At 36.9% G+C, this 18,377-nt stretch overlaps 1 protein-coding gene across 4 annotated transcripts in view; it reads right to left on the bottom strand.

Moving 5' to 3' along the window:
• LOC136751178 (dachshund homolog 1) overlaps nt 1–18,377 on the bottom strand; it is a 184,180-nt gene that overhangs the window by 50,459 nt on the left and 115,344 nt on the right. The window contains exons 4-8 of one of the 4 annotated variants that reach the window (XM_066706555.1): nt 10,386–10,499; nt 7,441–7,596; nt 5,937–6,109; nt 4,351–4,486; nt 779–913 (exon numbers count right to left, since the gene is read on the bottom strand). In XM_066706555.1, the coding sequence (XP_066562652.1) occupies nt 779–913; nt 4,351–4,486; nt 5,937–6,109; nt 7,441–7,596; nt 10,386–10,499 (714 nt within the window). The remainder of the gene's footprint in view (nt 1–778; nt 914–4,350; nt 4,487–5,936; nt 6,110–7,440; nt 7,597–10,385; nt 10,500–18,377) is intronic. The other 3 variants (XM_066706556.1, XM_066706557.1, XM_066706558.1) reach the window with 3 other exon arrangements.

Consider the following 18,377-nt stretch of genomic DNA (forward strand, 5'->3'; position numbering starts at 1 on the left):
GAATGGAGTAAATTGGTTCTTTGAATATCAAGCTTCACTGGGCTTACATTGCCGGGGACACCTGCCTTCTCTTTAACCTTAACTCTGGCTCTTTTGGGGTTTTCACCATACAAGACCTGCAAGCTACACAGACAGGCATTTATCCTAGCCTAGCACTGGGCATCTATTATGGTTACCACAGGAAAGGTGTGGTTTTGGTTTGGAGTTACATGTAAAACATATAGCAGTGTCATCAGCTAGATTTCTTGTCAAAATGCGACCAGATTTTCTAAAATGAAAACCGGGAGAATTGGTGGGGGAGAGGTTGATGATACAACTTTATTTCTACAAATTACACACCGTAAAGCAGTACATTATGACGTGCTATAGCAGGCAGTGCCTAAGTCATTTTTAAGATTTTGAGAAAAATGTCTGGACAATCCTGTCCAGTTAAGCCAGGACATCTGGTCCCCTTACTAATAGCATTTGTGTGATTGATTTTTACATGACGCACCATGCTTCAGTACATTTTATTACATCTACCACTGTGACTACTGTACCCTGAGACATTTTCCAGATATGGCATTCCAGCCTTTTAGTAATTTTACATGAGCATCTAGCTTTCTAGTAATGATTTGCAATACATCTCAAACATTTTATGGATGTCTTTTTTACTTTAACTGGTAATTTTGGGGGAGGGGGGGTCACCAAACACACCCCAAAGTTGGCCATATGAGTGGAATCCCAACAGTGGTTCAGAAACAGTGATTTATCCGTAACAGTTCCTGAAAGACCTTACCTTTTTCAATGTGTATTCTTTTGGCTTCATGCCCCATGTCATGAGTGGCAAGATCTCCTTCCTTGGGCCCAGGCAATACGTTTGGAGACAATCCCAGAAGAGCTTGGTTCATTGAGAGTCCATTCTGGTGCACAGCTGTTTTTTTAATGGGAACAAAACACACGGTTTCGTACCAACATTCTTAGGTTTTAATATAGAATTTTGTGAATCTACATTAATTACTATGATAAATCAATACATTTGCATGTATCAAAACAGCCAAGAAAAATAAGTAGAACTCCAAAAGAATTAAGCATTGTATAATAGGTTAAACAAATATTGTTTGCATGTATGGATTGCATTTATCAATTAGTTGTTTTTTGTTTGTTTGTTTTCTTGCTAGCCATATCAAATTATGGAATCTGCCCAGTCCTAAATGTAAGTTATTCATATTTTAAACTATTGTCACAATTAGATAAATATTCAGGTGTACTTTATCTAGTGTAAACACAATGAGGAGACTGAAAATTATGGAAATTGCGGTGTGCTGGAAGGTGCTCCGTTGATAGCGGAACCCTTACAATTTGACCCTCGGTGTGCCACTGGGAGGTGATGATGACAGAAGCCTACAAACAAGGTTGGGGAGCAGTATGCGACGGACATGGTGTTCGAGGCAGGTGGACGGAGCCTGCATGGCCCCTCCATATCAATGTCCTAGAGTTATAAGCAGTGCTCCTCAGACTGTGTCATTTTCTGACAGCCCTACGGGACAGACGTGCTAGTTCGGATGGACAACACAGCGGCGGTTGCTTATCAACAGGCAAGGAGGTCTCCGGCTGTGCAGACTATACTGTCTAGCACCCCGTCTGCTTCTGTGGGCACAACTCCATCAGAGCAGTTCACCTCCCCGGCCTTTCCAACACGGTGGCAGACCTCCTCTCTTGGGGAGGTCCCCCGGTTTCGAAATGGCGCCTCCACACGCTTGTGATACAACAACTGTGGAGCCAGTTTGGCAGAGCGGAAGCAGGTCTCTTTGCCTTGGCAGAGTCCACCCACTGCCCACTATGGTTCTCCGTCCAAGACCACTCAGGAACCCTAGGGATCGATGTGCTAGCCCAAGTGTGGCCGCGCTGTCACCTTTACGCGTTCCCACCATTCCCCCTTCTCCCGGTGATCCTGGAGAAGGACAGGAGAGAATGAGTGACAGTTCTGCTGATAGCCCCACGGTGGCCTCGCAGATTCTGGTTTGCAGACTTGATTGCACTCCTTAATAGAGAGCCTTGGCAACATTGTACAGCTGGTGTGGCCTCGCTCCTAGCTGGGCTAGTGGAGCAAGCGGTCAATGCTCTTATGTTATGAGAAGAGTACATGAACGGTTTTCCTGCACACCGCAATGTTTATGGTTTGATTGTTATGGTAGAGCCTGCTGTTGTCCTGCATTAGCTGCGCTAATAGGTGACAACTGCTCCCATGTTATGTGGTGGTGCATGATCTGCTTCCTGCACCCCGCAATGTGTATAGTTGTTATGACAGCACAGTGGAACTGACCGCTCTGTACCGTTCAGTGAATGTGATTTCTTCTGTGCTGCGTGGAGGCAGCATGGATGTTCCTGCTGCCACGCTGTGTATACTGTTATGTCCAGCTGTGGCTACTCAGTTGACTAGCCAGTTGTGTGTATTCAGTGGGTCTTTGTCCCCGCTCTTGCAGGATCAGGGGTTCACTGCCACAAGTTGCTTAATTGCACCGTATATTGTGACAGCCTTGCTCCTAGATGCGCTACCAGAGCAGCCGGCCTTGCTCTTATAAGCAGAGGGCATAAGAGTTGACCTCTGTAGCCCCGCTTTGTATATGCTGATTGCAGACAGTTCCTGGTAGAGAATGACTGCAGTCTTCACTCTTGGACAACCCAGGTTGGACCCAAGGGGCCTCTATGGCTCCTGTCTGGAGATGTGTTGCCGAGGCCCCCTAGCGGTCACCTCGGGGCAGGCTCCCTTATCAGCTCGTTTCCTCCTCCCTTGTGACGGTTTTGTTATACAGTAACCCCTCCCCCTTGGGCAGTGTTTCCGACTTGAAAGATAATGATAGGTTGCGCATGCTACTCTGGTTATCTGAAAAAGGAAGCACTGCCCAAGGGTTGCAAGGTCGTGCGGGAGTCCTGGCTCCCGGCAAAGAGGATGAACCTGCGCTGACATCAGGTTTTATAGAACAGGAAGTGGGAAGGGATCTGTTCTGAGTGACGAGTGCAGGGGCCAATGGCAGCTTTGATAGAGTGACGTTTTCGATCAGGTTACTACGGAAACTACGCAAAAAACACTCCCCCTTGGGCAGTGCTTCCTTTTTCAGATAACCGGGGTTGCATACGTAACCTATCGTTTTATTGGGACTATTTATTTTTTAATAAACATAGAAACATAGCCTACAGAATACTGTCAATAATCTAAGCTTTAAATCACCTGTAAAACACAAAGCATGTGACTTTCTAAAAGAGATACGGAAATAAAGATTACAGAAATAATAAGATAATAAAAAATAATTAAACAAAAAACAAACATTGCACAAGCTAACAATAAAAACAAAGTAATAAAATCACACTTCCTAGACTACAAAAGTTTTTTTTTATCTTAAACATGTTCATCAGACAGTTGCTCTTTTTGTAAGATTGGCCGTAATAACGTAAATACCTTTTGGAATGAATCCAGGGTTTTATTTCTGTAGAAGACTGTGTTGCCATATGCAAAAATACACTGCTGTGTCTGCATGGCGCCACAGTATAAAATTTAAAATTTTATTGCATTGTATAGCCATAATATAATATGCAGAATTTCTGAATAGTCCTCATTAAAAATAAAACACCTTTGTGAATGCAGGATGTAACTACCTAAAGGTTAAAAAACGAAGGACCAAACATTAAAAGATCCTGCGATTTTTGCAAATTTACGGGAACTCTGCTTGCCCAGCAAGAAATTTGCATTTATTAGAAAATGTGTGAAATTCAAAAGAGTTATGGGACAATTACGTAAATCACAATGCTGTGGAAATAAATTCATTGAAATAAATGTGGCCACAGATTTAGCTACCTGCAACTGAGGCTAAACAGATCTGTTGTTTCAGAATCTGTGTTAAATAAAATATACTGCTGTTGGTAAGTCATACATATATTCCTCATATATTACAACGTGCTTTAGCACAACACAACCGTGTAACATGTTGCCAAGCAGTATTGCCTACTCATCTATTTATAAGCAAATTTTATTATGAAATGACCAATACACAATCTTTAGTGCTAGTGTCCAGTGAATTACTCCAATTAAGACAAAGCACAATGGACAATATTCATAAGACATTTACCACCAACTAAAAAGGAAACAACACAATCAAGTTGTGAATTTTCTAATTTTAAAAATATTGTATTTAATAATTCTAAATATTTCAAACATTATTTTCTGATATAGTAACTTAATGATGTTATCTAATTTATCTAATGTATACTTCTGTGAATTAAAAATAAGATTTTGATAAACACAGGTCTTTTATTATGCCAACCCATTGCTCATTTGTGGCCCTGTTCTCTATGTAAAGCTGGAAGACTTACGGATTCTGTCTGAAGAGCTTTCAGTCCGTGCGGGAGAGCTCGACACACTGCTGCTCCGGTGAGAGGAAGGGTGGCTCCCCGGTCTTCTCCCATCTTCAAGGGATGGAGCAGGAGATGGGCTGTCTGGTACACGTTCCTAACAAATGTATAAAAGGAAACTGTGTCATGATTTCTACAATATGGGCAAAACCAGTAACACCCCTCATGGTTTATAAGAGTTAGAAACTTCAGTCAAGTCAGCATTTTATGGATTTCCTGTTCTACACAAAAATGGTTACATTTATTTTGGTATGCTGCACTTTTAATTAGAAAAATAAGAAGGTTTTATATTAATCTGTGGAGCAGGGCACACCAAAGTTTGGCGTCTACACAAAAGCAGACTAATGGCATTTGTATGACGTAGTCACACATTTAGAAGCTGGCACCATAAACCTACCATAAAGTGTAGTCTGCCAGTTCTGAAATCCAAATTAGTTTTAATTGAGCTGATGTGTCAAAGCATTTGAAAACATATGTATATTGCACTGAGCACAACAAGTGTTCAGATGTTACTATATATATAAAAACATCGTTCTCTTTACCCACAGGAACTATGCCCTTCAAATCAGTAGAGAGAGGGTGAAAGTGTAATTATACCACCATAATTTAATAACAAGAAATATATCATCATCTTTTTCACTTTTTAAATTGTTTCACAAGGTTTTTCTTCAATAATAAAAACCTGAAATGCAGTCAACATGTACCGACCTCTGATTGAATGTACAGTTAAGAAAACCTTTCTTGCCGATACAAAAAGAAAAAAGAAGCACAAAAAAAAGCAGTAACAAGCTGAGTATATTGATGTGTGGACAGGTGATGAAAGCCACTTTAAGACTAAGCCCTCTACAGGTCACAGCTGTCTCATTCATTGCCATTCAGAACTGCAGCTACGTGGAGCTGCTGTCTGAACTTGGGCCTCAAAACTGTGTTCACTTATCCGCAAGGAAGGACTAAAAACCTAATATCAGCCCTCCTTTCTTTGTCTTGAATGCGGTTTGGAATCATGATACATATTCCTTACTTCTGGCCCTCTACATAAATACATTCATAACTCGTGGATAGTGTGGGATATAATTTTAAAGTTTAGTAACACAAATGTCACCTTAAAAGTATATGATATTTGAGTTGATCAACACCACTAGACATTCAAGGCATGCAAGGGAACCTATAATATTTCTTCATTGATGATATTGTAATAAAATGTGCAGGCGCAACACAAATGTCTGGAAAAAACACACTAATTTACCTCATTTCTGTCAGTGGATTTAAGAGGCAATGCAGTATGTGGTAATATGAAAACAAAATACAGGTTTTACATTTTTAATCAATTAACGTAAACTATTATTATGGAAGACAGAACAAATACATAGCACTGAGGATACTGTATGTGCTATATTTTAAATACTGATTCAATTATTGTTGCTTGGGTTATAATCAGAATCTAAACTGTAAACACATTATCTTTAAGATTTAACAGTGCTCTGCATCTGAAGTTTGATGATTTGTAAATTGAGCCCATTTTCACTGACTCCAGCCTTTGTTTCTACCTTTATAACAGACGTCTCCACTCTGGAGGGAGGACTCTGGACCTGGGCGGCGGCAGCCATGTTTGCAATGGTGCTGAGGTGGTTCATTTGACTCATTGCCATGGTAACTGATGCAGGAGGTAGACTGACAGGGATCAGGGGGTGGGGCATCATCATGAAGGGGAGTTCCAAACCTAAAAATAGGATGTGAATGGTTAACAGAGAAATACATAATTTACTGCTAGTCAGCACAACTGAAAACAAAACATACTGTGCATCATCACTTGTCTTGATTATGTATTTTTTATTTGTATTTTACTGTCATGGATACATTCTGGTTTGGAAAGTAAAAAGTCCATCTCAGCTGTAACCCTCATACAAGCAGGTTGTGTTCATATAGACACACTACACCAATTCCATAAAACCAGTGTAACACTCCAGTTACAATATAACTTAAAACTCCTTGATTATTTAGATGTAATATTTGCTGTTTTCTAAAGTATCAATAGGATTGGACAATACGTGAAATGTAGTCCCATAGTATTGTTATACCTATAAATGTGAAAGCATTCAAATATATACACAAATAAACACATGCATACATACAAAAAATACTAATGATGAGAAAAAAAACCCGAAAATAAACTATAATAATGCTGAAGACCTTGAACATAATGTTGCATATTAATAATAATTAAAAATACAGACATATAATGAGAAAAAGGACACAGGACATGCACAGGACATAAAATGGTGGTAAGTGGTAGTGGGAATGTGGCAAGATGCAGTGATTTACTTATCCATCAAGCACAATTTTCTACTGTTACTCATATCACTACTACTACTACTACTACTACTACTACTACTATTTCTACTACTAACACTACTACTAATAATAATAATTTATAATCTGAAATAAAAGTTAATTAAACAATATGGAAAAAACTATGCATATTTAATTAAATACATTATTCACAGATTATATATTTAACAAAACCGTAATTTCCCCCAGAAATGCTGTTCCAATCCCCCTTCCAACACACACACACACACACACACACACACACACAAATCATTCTCAAAGGTAGCCCTGTGGTGAATAACTTCAGAAACTATGCATACAATACAGATCTACCATACAAGCTATTTGTTAAAATGCAGTACAGTTTTTCCATTTCCCATTTATTATTACTCATATTTTTTGTGGACCATAAACTACACATATTTCTCTCATGATTTTAATAAGATTCTATGCAAATCAAATATGTGTAGTTTCTGTTTTTTTTAATTTATTGCTGTGGTAAGAAATACATTTAAAGCAAAAAGGAATAAAACATAGATCTGAATTCCACACAGACCAGCAGAGGGTTACTGGTCTGAATGGTTGCTATATTTTTGCAAGCTTGTTTCAAAGGAAGGGCTGTTTCTTGTCTGTTATAGGCCAAAGGCATACAGAGGCCCCAAGGACTGTTTAGATAGTGTGGACCTTTGATTTCTTGGTTGTTGAGTGTCTTATTCCTCTTACCATTGGGTAGAAGGTGGTTCTGCTGGAGAGGATTAAGGGGGTGACTAACTGAAAGGTTATGCTGTCCAGGTAGGCTGGGGTGAGTAACTGAGGCCTGTGATCCTTGTGCATTAGGAGACTGGAGTTTCTCTTTATCCCAGGAAACATCACTGCTACCTGAAGAGAGATTCACCAAGTGCATTAGGATGCATGAGGGTTTCAGGCCTTCATATCCCCCCGCCTGGCAAGGCTCAGAGCCGCGCATAACTCTAATCTAGCAAACAGTTTCCTTCCTTAATCTCAGGGAATAACACAACAAACAAACAAACAAACAAACAAACAAAAAACTATGTGTTTACTGTTGTATTAGAATGGGAATCATCAGCAAACAGATCTTAATGTACCCACAAGGCATCCAGCTCAAACCCTTTTTTATTCTCTAACTTTGCCCAGAAGATAAACACAATTATGATGAGATTTACATCACAACTGAAATAAATAGGGAAGGCAAACAATAACAAATAATAATTTTTCAAACAAATGAAACAGCACCAGCACCTTAAGATAGGAAGACTACGGATGTTTGCTATTTCATATAACATAGTTTTTATTTATTTTTTGAAAACATATGAAACATTTGCTCAATGGCAATTTTCTATAGCCAAAAATGCATTTTATTACCAGAGAGGGAGTTCCTAAAACTCCCAACCCCCCACCACCACCATCTAAATCTTATGATCAATGCAATGTTAATAGAGTTAAAAAGATTTATTAAGCAATGTAAATACAAGCAAGATAGTGTTTTAGCAATTTGGGAACGTAGAGATTCAAATGTGATAATGGATTTGCTGGAATAATTTGCCTAATCTTTTTGCACTACAATGGAATAGTGCCATGTGCATTAATTATAAATGGTAAAATAAATAAATAAAATGGTTCAAACAGCAACTAATTGGTACGAAGTTTGGAACAGTTTCACCCTTTCATAATTGAAAGCTGCTTGTAAAAGGCTGTTAGTTTGAACTGTAGATGAATTGCAAAAATAACCAAGATTATTCCTTCATACAATACAGAGGTTTGTATTGTCATAGGAGCCATAAACATTTTATGGTACCCATAACAATAAAACAGACCTCTAAGTCCAAAGTATCCTAAACTTGGAAAATACATTAATTAAGCTGTAAGGAATAACATAACAAATTATGCAAATCAGTTAATTATAAATAATTAATGTGTTGAAAATAATAGTGTAAAAGTAAGCCAATTATAAATGCAATTACCCAGATGACTAGTTAAAATCTACTACAGACCAACACTAAGATCATCAGATAAAAACAGCTACAGGCCAATTAATAAAATTTGGGACTGATTCACCAATGTCCTACTTTCCAAATTTGAAATGTCATTATATGTAAAGGGGTGGTTTGAAAAAGGTCTGGTCCTAATATGGAAGGAAATGCCAGAGACTATTGCTGGTAGATTCAAACAGCCAAGTCCTAGGTGGCTCTGTTCCATATTAGTGTTTTGTCTTTTGCAAATAGACCTACATAGAAATTGAATTAAATCTTAAAATAAAAAAATATTATGCTATCATGCATGTTGTACTTTTGTATTTGAGATGAGAAATTAAATTCTGTTCAAGAAATTAGTATTCATGCTTCTTCAGCATTAAACATTTAATGAATGCCTGTTTGACTTTTATTCAGCAACAATCCAAATCATCCTACAAAACATTCTAAAAATGTTTAAATAATGAATAACTGTAAATACACATTTATATTAAATATTGGTACACGTACAGTGTATCTTTACTGAAACTCACCTCTTTACATATAGCCCCCCTACACTAACTGCTCAGGCAGCTCAGTGAATCTTTACTGAATCCACATGCTTCAATCAAACATTTCATTCAGAGTCCTGATTTATTCATAAGCAATTAAAACTTAAACCCCACACCTGTAACTCAAATATGTATTTTTAAGAAAAAAAGTTAGATTTTTGTACAAGCCTGTTGAATCATCAGATGATGCAATAACTCTGAGAAATTATTAATCTAACTCACTCTATTCACTTTATTTAATTATGATGCATCTATCTATCTACCTATCTTACTATTCATCTATCCAGGGCGAGTTACAGTACAGAATATACACGTAGTAACACTGTAACTCTACAGAAAAGATTAAGGAGGTAACTTTCAATGGTTTTTGCTATGCTGAGAAAAATGTTCAACCCTTAATAAATCCACACAAACTGCAGCAAATTATCCAAAACATTGTTTATGCAACACATAAATTAATTTGATTTTTGCTTTTTTCTTTACACTGTTTCTCACTACATTAAACATTTACAATTACTTTCGGAAAATGGGGATCAAATTTTGTACTTCATCAAAAAGCTCTGAAAACCACACGTATTTTAAACTAACAAAGTCACGGTACATAACTCAGAGCTTCCCAAACATTTACACATTACATGAGAAGGCAAAGGGTCTGCCAATTATTTTTTCAGATTGTGTAGTGCATAGCTATTATGCACTACTACATTTACTCATTCTGTAGTCTCAGTAAAAATGGGACTCTTAAATGACCAAAACAGTTTGACAATGTAAATTGATCATAGCCTGTTAATGAGCAAATGCCCAATACTATAAAGAAACCATTGAAAAATATGAACAGACTTTCAAGTGATAGCTGAGTTGAGTTCACATCTGACAGAAGAGATAATGATCTTTACACATCTACTGTAGTGTAATAAATTTGCCATCAGAACAGACATTATTCAGAATCATCCCCTACCTATTCCCAAATGCATTCATTCCATCAATCATATACACTAACTGGTATGTTCTTCACATTGTATGCATAAAACATTGATAATGCCTTAAAAGACGCTCCCCCCCACACCCCAAAGAATAAAAAAATCAACATTAATCAGTAAAGAATCAAATAAATATAATTACTTACATCTCAGTTGCCTTGATTGTTTATATATTCCATTTTGCTCGTGCACTTTGTCAGCATTTTCAAGTGCAAGTTTGAATGATTTACAAATATTCAAATAGGTCTCTCTCCGCATGTCTGTTGGAACAAGTACAGAGAACTTGGGTTATGATATTCAAATTATTCAAGTGGATCTCTTGTTCTTAACATAATCACACTAACAAAAGGAAAACAAGAAATGTAGAACTTGGGTTATTACAGGTTACTTCCAGCCTCTGACAGCAAATGGACCAGAGGTGTAGTGAACAGGAAGTGATGCAGCATAACTCATGTTTTCTGTACCGGGACTTCATAAGGCGTTCCAAGAGACGTTTGGAGAGAATAATTTGCATACTTAAAAATCATATTAAACTGGACTTCAAAATGTGTATGTTTGAAGGTAGCCATAAGACCTTTAATGCCTGAACCAAGCTACACTCACTAACCCCTCTCACCCTGTGTGCCTCTATGGCTCAGTTGCCATAGAAAGAATAAACAACCTTTGTAAATAATTCATCATTGCAGCATATAATCATTATTTTTCACACAAAATATCAAGACAGTCTCAAAAAAATGTATGCAAAGTAATCTAGCAATGCCACAAATCCCTGCATTTGCCAAAGGAATAAAGTAAGACAAATATGTGACATAGTTTTTACCTTGCTTTAATTCAAGCATACAAATGGCTATCCCCTGATATAATGTAGATTTTATCCCACCATGTCATGTATAACACTTGACCTGTCAATCAAAGCACTTGCTATATGACATCATACCCTGCCATTGGTAGGGCTGATGCCATATGCTTTTCTAACAACAACTACATAAATACTCACACTGTACAATATACATGTTGTAAAAAAATGCTATACTGCAAGCTACTTGCAAAATCAAAATGTTTTAGTTTCATTATAAATAAATCAGTTTGGCCTTTATGTATAATAAATCACTTTCTCTCGCAAGAAAAAAAAAGAGAAAGTTTTCAATAATACATTAAATTAGATTATGTGCGTCTTTATGTTCAGTAAACTGTAATTAACTTGGCATTTCAAATGAAATCATTACTTTCAAAGGCACTGCTGGCATGATCCACCGAATTAGGGCGCAAATAAAAATGAAAATGAGCAGTTTGCATGTTCTATCAATCAAGCAAACAAATGTACAACTATACATTGAGGAATATTGTGCATATCGACAGACGCGTGATTGGAACCTCAATAAAGACTTAATGCTTCCAGTGTTGCAGCACAATTATTTACTGTTATTATTATTATTATTATTATTATTATTATTATTATTATTATTATTTATATGCATGTATTTTTATGTTGCCCTCTGTGTAACCATTACTAGTAGTAATGTTGTAAAATGTAAGAATGCACACCTTTTAGATGTAAGACATAATCATATATAACAAACAATTAACTTAAAATAAACACCTCCACAATGAAGAAGAAATATGTCTATTTCCCTCTCAAGGAGTATGCTGCCTGATTTGTCCTTCTAGTAATTAAAGGGGAATATATACACTCAAATAAAATAAATGATATGATGAAGAACTCAGGTATGACAAAACACTGGTGCAGATGTTTTCTCTGTGGAATTCCTTCAGAATGTGATTAAGTGGGTGGAAAGAAAATGGTCTGTTTTACTCCCTCCTCAAAGGAGTGAGATATACCAATAAGGTTACGGCTAGGTGCACTGCAGGCTTGTAGCTACAGTCACACATCGGACTGACTTTGAACTGGGGAGACATCAAAAGAGACCTGAAACATTTCATTGTTCATCGCTCCCTCACTTAAAGGTTTTGCTTGAGTGCTTTAAAAGGAAACTTCATCTTCGGTGTTGAAATTGATCGCTCGCCATGTTTTTGGCCTGCTGAAGGAAAACTCTGTGTTCCGAGTGTTAATCCACAAAACAATTTAACTTTGCTTTTGAACAAAATATCAGTGGATAAAGGGCACAGGGATCTGAATGCAGGGGCCTTTAAGGAAACTGCTGCCGTGTTTGAAAAGGAGGAGGACAAGCTCCTTTCTCTCCCTGGAAAAAGATTGATTTCCATAAGAAAGATAGCATGCAGATCTACAGAACAAACTCGGAAATAGAAACCCACGAGAAAGAGGGGAGTAGATTAAAGCGAAAGAAGGCAAGCACCACCTTGTTACTACAGCTCTTGTCGAACAGTGATTCTGTATCAATTACAGCTCACTCGGCTGGACTCAATTAAAAGCTCACACAGAAGCAGTGTGATTGCAGAATACTTACCACACCACAAGGAACAAATTGAGTGAGTCATTCTTGCACACATCTACCTTTCAAAGACACACAAAAGCCAGGCTGAGTGATATCCAGCCTTTAAGAAAGAGACACAAAGAGCCTCTGACTGGTTTGCAGGAAACCAACACACACAAGAAAAATCCGTAATAAAGACTCTGATATGAATTTCCCTTTGTCATTTAAATGGCCATCCTTTATCATCCTTTGCCATGAATACTGTCTGCAATGTAAACTGACTTGCACTTTGCGGTGCGCTCTTTAACTACGGCATTCAGCTCCACTGATGTATATACGGTACTTGTACATCCAGGGAAAAGGACACATATATGTTTTTGTTTGTTCTCTTAAAAACAGCAAAATAAAAGTAAAGCAATCAATAAAAAAACTGTAGATTGAAATTTAAAAAAAACAGGGTAACAGTCAACCTTAATAAATATATAATATATTGATGTTAGTATTGTAGGGCTGTAGGATAATACAAAAATAGTATATTGTTCTAACAAAGATATCGATGTGAGAAATAGTTTTTGCACAACAACAAAACCATGGGTTAGAATAATATGAATAACTTCCTTGCCAGTGTTTAGTAGACCTGTAATGACCTCTGGGATCCTGAGATTGCCCAGTCTGGTGGCTTCTGACCTAACCACCCCACCTGTCATTACTGGAAGGGGTGACAGCTGGCTGATGGAAGAGATGAAGATGGACAAGTGGAGACACAGCACTGTTAGTACAGGTGTGGAGCTCTCACAATTTATTATACCACACCAGCTGATTCGTGCTCACATCCTACAGTCGGCCGTTTGACAGGATATTCCAATTCTTCTATTGTAACTGTAATAATAATGATACTCGTACTACGGATAATAATTATAATATATCCGAGCCGTATTTATAGTGTATAGATTTGATTTTTGTTACTTCTTGCTGTGTTTTTAATACATAAATATGATGTGCATCCAGGCATGCTTGACACGACCTAGTGGCAGACTACACTTGGCTCTGTGTTATGATTTTCAGGATGTGTTCAAAAGGACGTGAAGCAGCATAAAATTTCACACGATAGCTGACTGACCCATTTTGGGAAATACTGCATGAGTCGGATATACCAGATAAATAAATTATACGTGCGTACATACATATCTTAACTGTTTTTATATATGACAAGTGTGTACTATAATTGTGCAGACATATTGAACGTACAGTACTGTGCAAAAGATTTAGGCAGGTGTGAAAAAATGCTGTAAAGTAAGAATGCTTTAAAAAATAGACATGTTAATAGATTATATTCATCAAATAACTACATGCAATGTGAGTGAATAGAACAAAAATCTAAATCAAATCCATATTTGGTGTGACCACCCTTTGCCTTTAGAACAGCATCAATTCTTCTAGGTACACTTGCACAAAGTCAGGGATTTTGTAGGCATATAGTCAGTGTTTGATTAAACAATTATACCAAACAGGTGCTAATGATCATCAATTCAATATGTAGGTTGAAACACAATTATTAACTGAAACAGAAACAGTTGTGTAGGAGGAATAAAACTGGGTGAGGAACAGCCTGAGGTTGCTGAAGACAGTTTACTGTCAAAAGTCATACACTATTGGCAAGACTGAGCACAGCAAAAGGACACAAGGTAGTTATACTGCATCAGCAAGGTCTCTCCCAGGCAGACATTTCAAGGCAGACAGGGGTTTCCAGATGTGCTGTCCAAGCTCTTCTGAAGAAGCACAAAGAAACGGGCAGTGTTGAGGACTGTAAACACAGTGGTCGGCCAAGGAAACTTACTGCAGCAGATGAAAGACACATCATGCTTACTTCCCTTTGCAATCGGAAGATGTCCAGCAGTGCCATCAGCTCAGAATTGGCAGAAAACAGTGGGACCCTGGTACACCCATCTACTGTCCGGAGAAGTCTGGTCAGAAGTGGCCTTCATGGAAGCCAAACCTCCGACGTGGCAACAAGGCCAAGCAAATCAACTTTGAAAACACAGGAACTGGGGTGCAGAAAAATGACAGCAGCTGCTCTGGAATGATGAGTCAAAATGTGAAATATTTGGCTGTAGCAGAAGGCAGTTTGTTCGCCGAAGGGCTGGAGAGCAGTACACGAATTAGTGTCTGCAGGCAACAGTGAAGCATGGTGGAGGTTCCTTGCAAGTTTGGGGCTAAATTTCTCCAAATGGAGTTGGGGATTTGGTCAGAATGAATGGTCTCCTCAATGCTGAGAAGTACAGGCAGATACTTATCCATCATGCAATACCACCAGGGAGGCATCTGATTGGTCCCAAATGTATTCTGCAGCATGACAACAACCCCAAACATACAGTGACAGTCATTAAGAACTATCTTCAGTGTAAAGAAGAACAAGGAGTCCTGGAAGTGATGGTATGGCCCCCACATATCCCTGATCTCAACATTGAGTCTGTCTGGGATTACATGAAGAGAGAGAAGCAACTGAGGCTGCCTAAATCCACAGAAGAACTGTGGTTAGTTCTCAAAGATGTTTGGGCCAACCTACCTGCTACGTTCCTTCAAAAACTGTGCAAGTGTACCTAGAAAAATTGATGCTGTTTTGAAGGCAAAGGGTGGTCACACCAAATATTGATTTGATGAAGATTTTTCTTCTGTTCACTCACTTTGCATTTAGTTAATTGATAAATATAATCTATTAACATGTCTATTTTTGAAAGCATTCTTACTTTACAGCATTTTTTCACACCTGCCTAAAACTTTTGCACAGTACTGTAGTTTGAAAGAAACTAAATTAAAGTTGTTTTTACAGATTGTAATTGATATGGAGGATTTTTGGGAGGAACAGCAGAAACTGTATCTGGTACTGTATTGTACTGAATAAGTAACTGACAAAACTAATGTCCAGCCATGCTAAATGTTTTCCATAGATTTAAATTTCATCCACATCCAGAAGCCTTTGTTTATGTCAATTTAAATACTGTAGTTTTCAGCAGAGATTCAAGTCTGAGGAGAGATGTTTTCCCATGAGTTCACTTCATGCTGAAGGGCATACATATTTGTAGTAATTTACCTGAAGTAAACCTGTGGGACTTCAAAAAGCGAAAACATGTTTACCATTATTAAAACTACAGAGCATTTATTACAGTTTATATTAAAAAAACAATAACAACAAACAACAACACAAAGAACAGCTCACTAATGTGCTGTACTATACTTATATATGTAAAATGATGCCATGCTGGAGCTGAAATTGAATCTTAATTTAAACAGCCTTTAGTATGAATCATCCACTTGTAATTGAAAATGGCTAGTTCTCATATATTTAGACAGCAAACTGCTTTGCTCAAGCAGCTTTAGTTAAAATGAGAAAACTAGTACTTACACGACTTTCACAGGCATAACTGCCATTCCATTAGGGAAATGGCATTGAACAGAGTAAATAGAGGCCTCCAGGGAAATGTAACCATTGATTCTATTACTGCGTTGGTAGGTATGTATTCACAATTGTCAGTTTTAATTTTAAGCTGCACATTTATTATTTTCATTGTGGAAGGACTTATTAAACGACTCAGTTATATATATATATATATATATATATATATATATATATAGTTTATGTAGTTTATATAACTCAGTTTAGGACAGTTCATTATGCTTATGAGTTTAGTGCCAAATCTGATCATTTTTCACTTTTCCTCATTACAACAAATGTTTTTAACTCCAAACATCACATAATTCTGTATTGCTTCCTTTCATATGCAGAGCTTTAATGAAGAATAACCAGTCTGCTTAGACTTTTTCATTTCTTAAAAAAAACATCACATTGAATGTTAAATCACCATAAACTATAGTAAACTTCCAAAAAAAACAAATCATTTGGTTATGTATCATTTCACTTTCTTTGTAAGACGTGTAGCATACCACATCATTTCTGAATGCCAGGTTGTACATGTATGACAACAATACGTATTATGTTTGCTTCCTCCTTTGTTTCTACCTAACCTGTGTCTTTATATATTGAAAGCATGTCCAGCTATACAGAAAACAAAAAATACAAATCACAATGCCTATCAAGGTGATCAGGATTGAATGATTATTACAAAAGAAATCCAATCAAAACCAATCTATTTGATATCTTGGTCAGCAGGGCAGCAGACATAACGTTTTTGCATAACGTTTACTTCAGGTCATGTCAAATTCTATTATTTCGGGCTCTGATTATGTCATTCTAAAACTATACAAACTGTACTAAGAACAAATATAAATTTCCCATATTTTAAGCATGCTACAATAAGGAATACACTATATGTTGTGTTAGTATTTCTGCAATATATATATAACCCTGTCAGTCTCTCCTATATTCTTGTATTTCTTCTGCTTTATGTGTTATGCTTTGATATGGACCTTTCTTTGGCCTGTAAGCTCCCTTTTCTTCTTAGAAAAGTAAGGTTTTAGGTTCACTTACAAGGTTTACTTATTTACATTTATATTCTGCCTGCAGTATTGTCCGCTTGCTTTTATTTGAGTAGTTCAGAATAGCTTCAGCAAAGCAAGTGCTGATTATGATGATAGCCAACCTTCTAAGCATACAACTTTTGAAACAGACAGGGATAGGGCTAGGGGGAACACTAACACCCATTCTTTCAAAAGCAGCATTTGAATAAGCTTGGACAGGAGCCAATTCTGGTCAAAACCCCCATTATCTTGGGTTTTGTTATAAGCCTCCATCTGTAAACTCAAAGCCATTGCTGTATAGTAATCTTGCCCAAACATTTTGGTCCTTTTCAGTTACAAATGATATATTACTTGCAAGAATTAAAAAAATCTAATTCACTAAAAGCTTCAAAATTTAATTGAATTGAGAAAAATATATAAAAAGGAAAACTAAGCAGTGTGGTTCACATGCTTTTGTGATAAAAGAGCATTATTGTTTTCTTTTAAATGTGAGAAATATTGAATGCTTTGTTTGTGGGATGTCTGTTATGCGAAACTAACATCTGCATAATCAAAAAAAAAAGATTGAATATGTACTTTGATATCTAGCCAAATGCAAATGTAAGGTAGCTCTGGAAATAGAGTCACTTGGATGGAATTTCACAAAGCCATTAAAACTAAAAAAACATCATTATCACAAATACTTCTTAGAGGGTAAAAAGAACATTTGAAGATTAAAAAAAAACTTTAAGAAAGAGCTAAAGTGTTTAATTTCCATGAGCTGAGAAATCAATAGTCTATATTGTAATTTCTAATTTGTAAGTTTTAGGTATTTGCTTCCTTTTCTAGCACAGGATGTTAAAGATGAACATATTTTCTGTGTTGTTGTGTACTTTGGAAATATGTAAGTTCAGATTTTGATTAATTATGGGTATGCAAATGTCTGAACCAGGTGCTTCAAACTTTGTGGAGACACATTACATCACTGACACTAGGGTTTAAAAGCAGGAAACAAGTTCTCAAGGTTTCCTGTTTGGAACAGTTCCTGTTCCTGGGAAGAAAATTGAATATTTATATTAAAATGCACAACCACACAACTCATCCAAACATTCATATTCATATCAGATTTGCCAAAACCTCTAAAATCTGCACAAGCTATTTGTGGTAAGGGATACAATTTTCTCTATCAGTACACATAATTAAGGCAATGCAAATTCAAGTATTCATGCTACCAATAACCAAAAAAATGTTAGCTTGGATTTCTCAGCTGATCAGGGGTAATTGCTCTAT

This window comes from Amia ocellicauda, chromosome 6, assembly GCF_036373705.1.
Source record: "Amia ocellicauda isolate fAmiCal2 chromosome 6, fAmiCal2.hap1, whole genome shotgun sequence".
Lineage (NCBI taxonomy): Eukaryota > Metazoa > Chordata > Actinopteri > Amiiformes > Amiidae > Amia > Amia ocellicauda.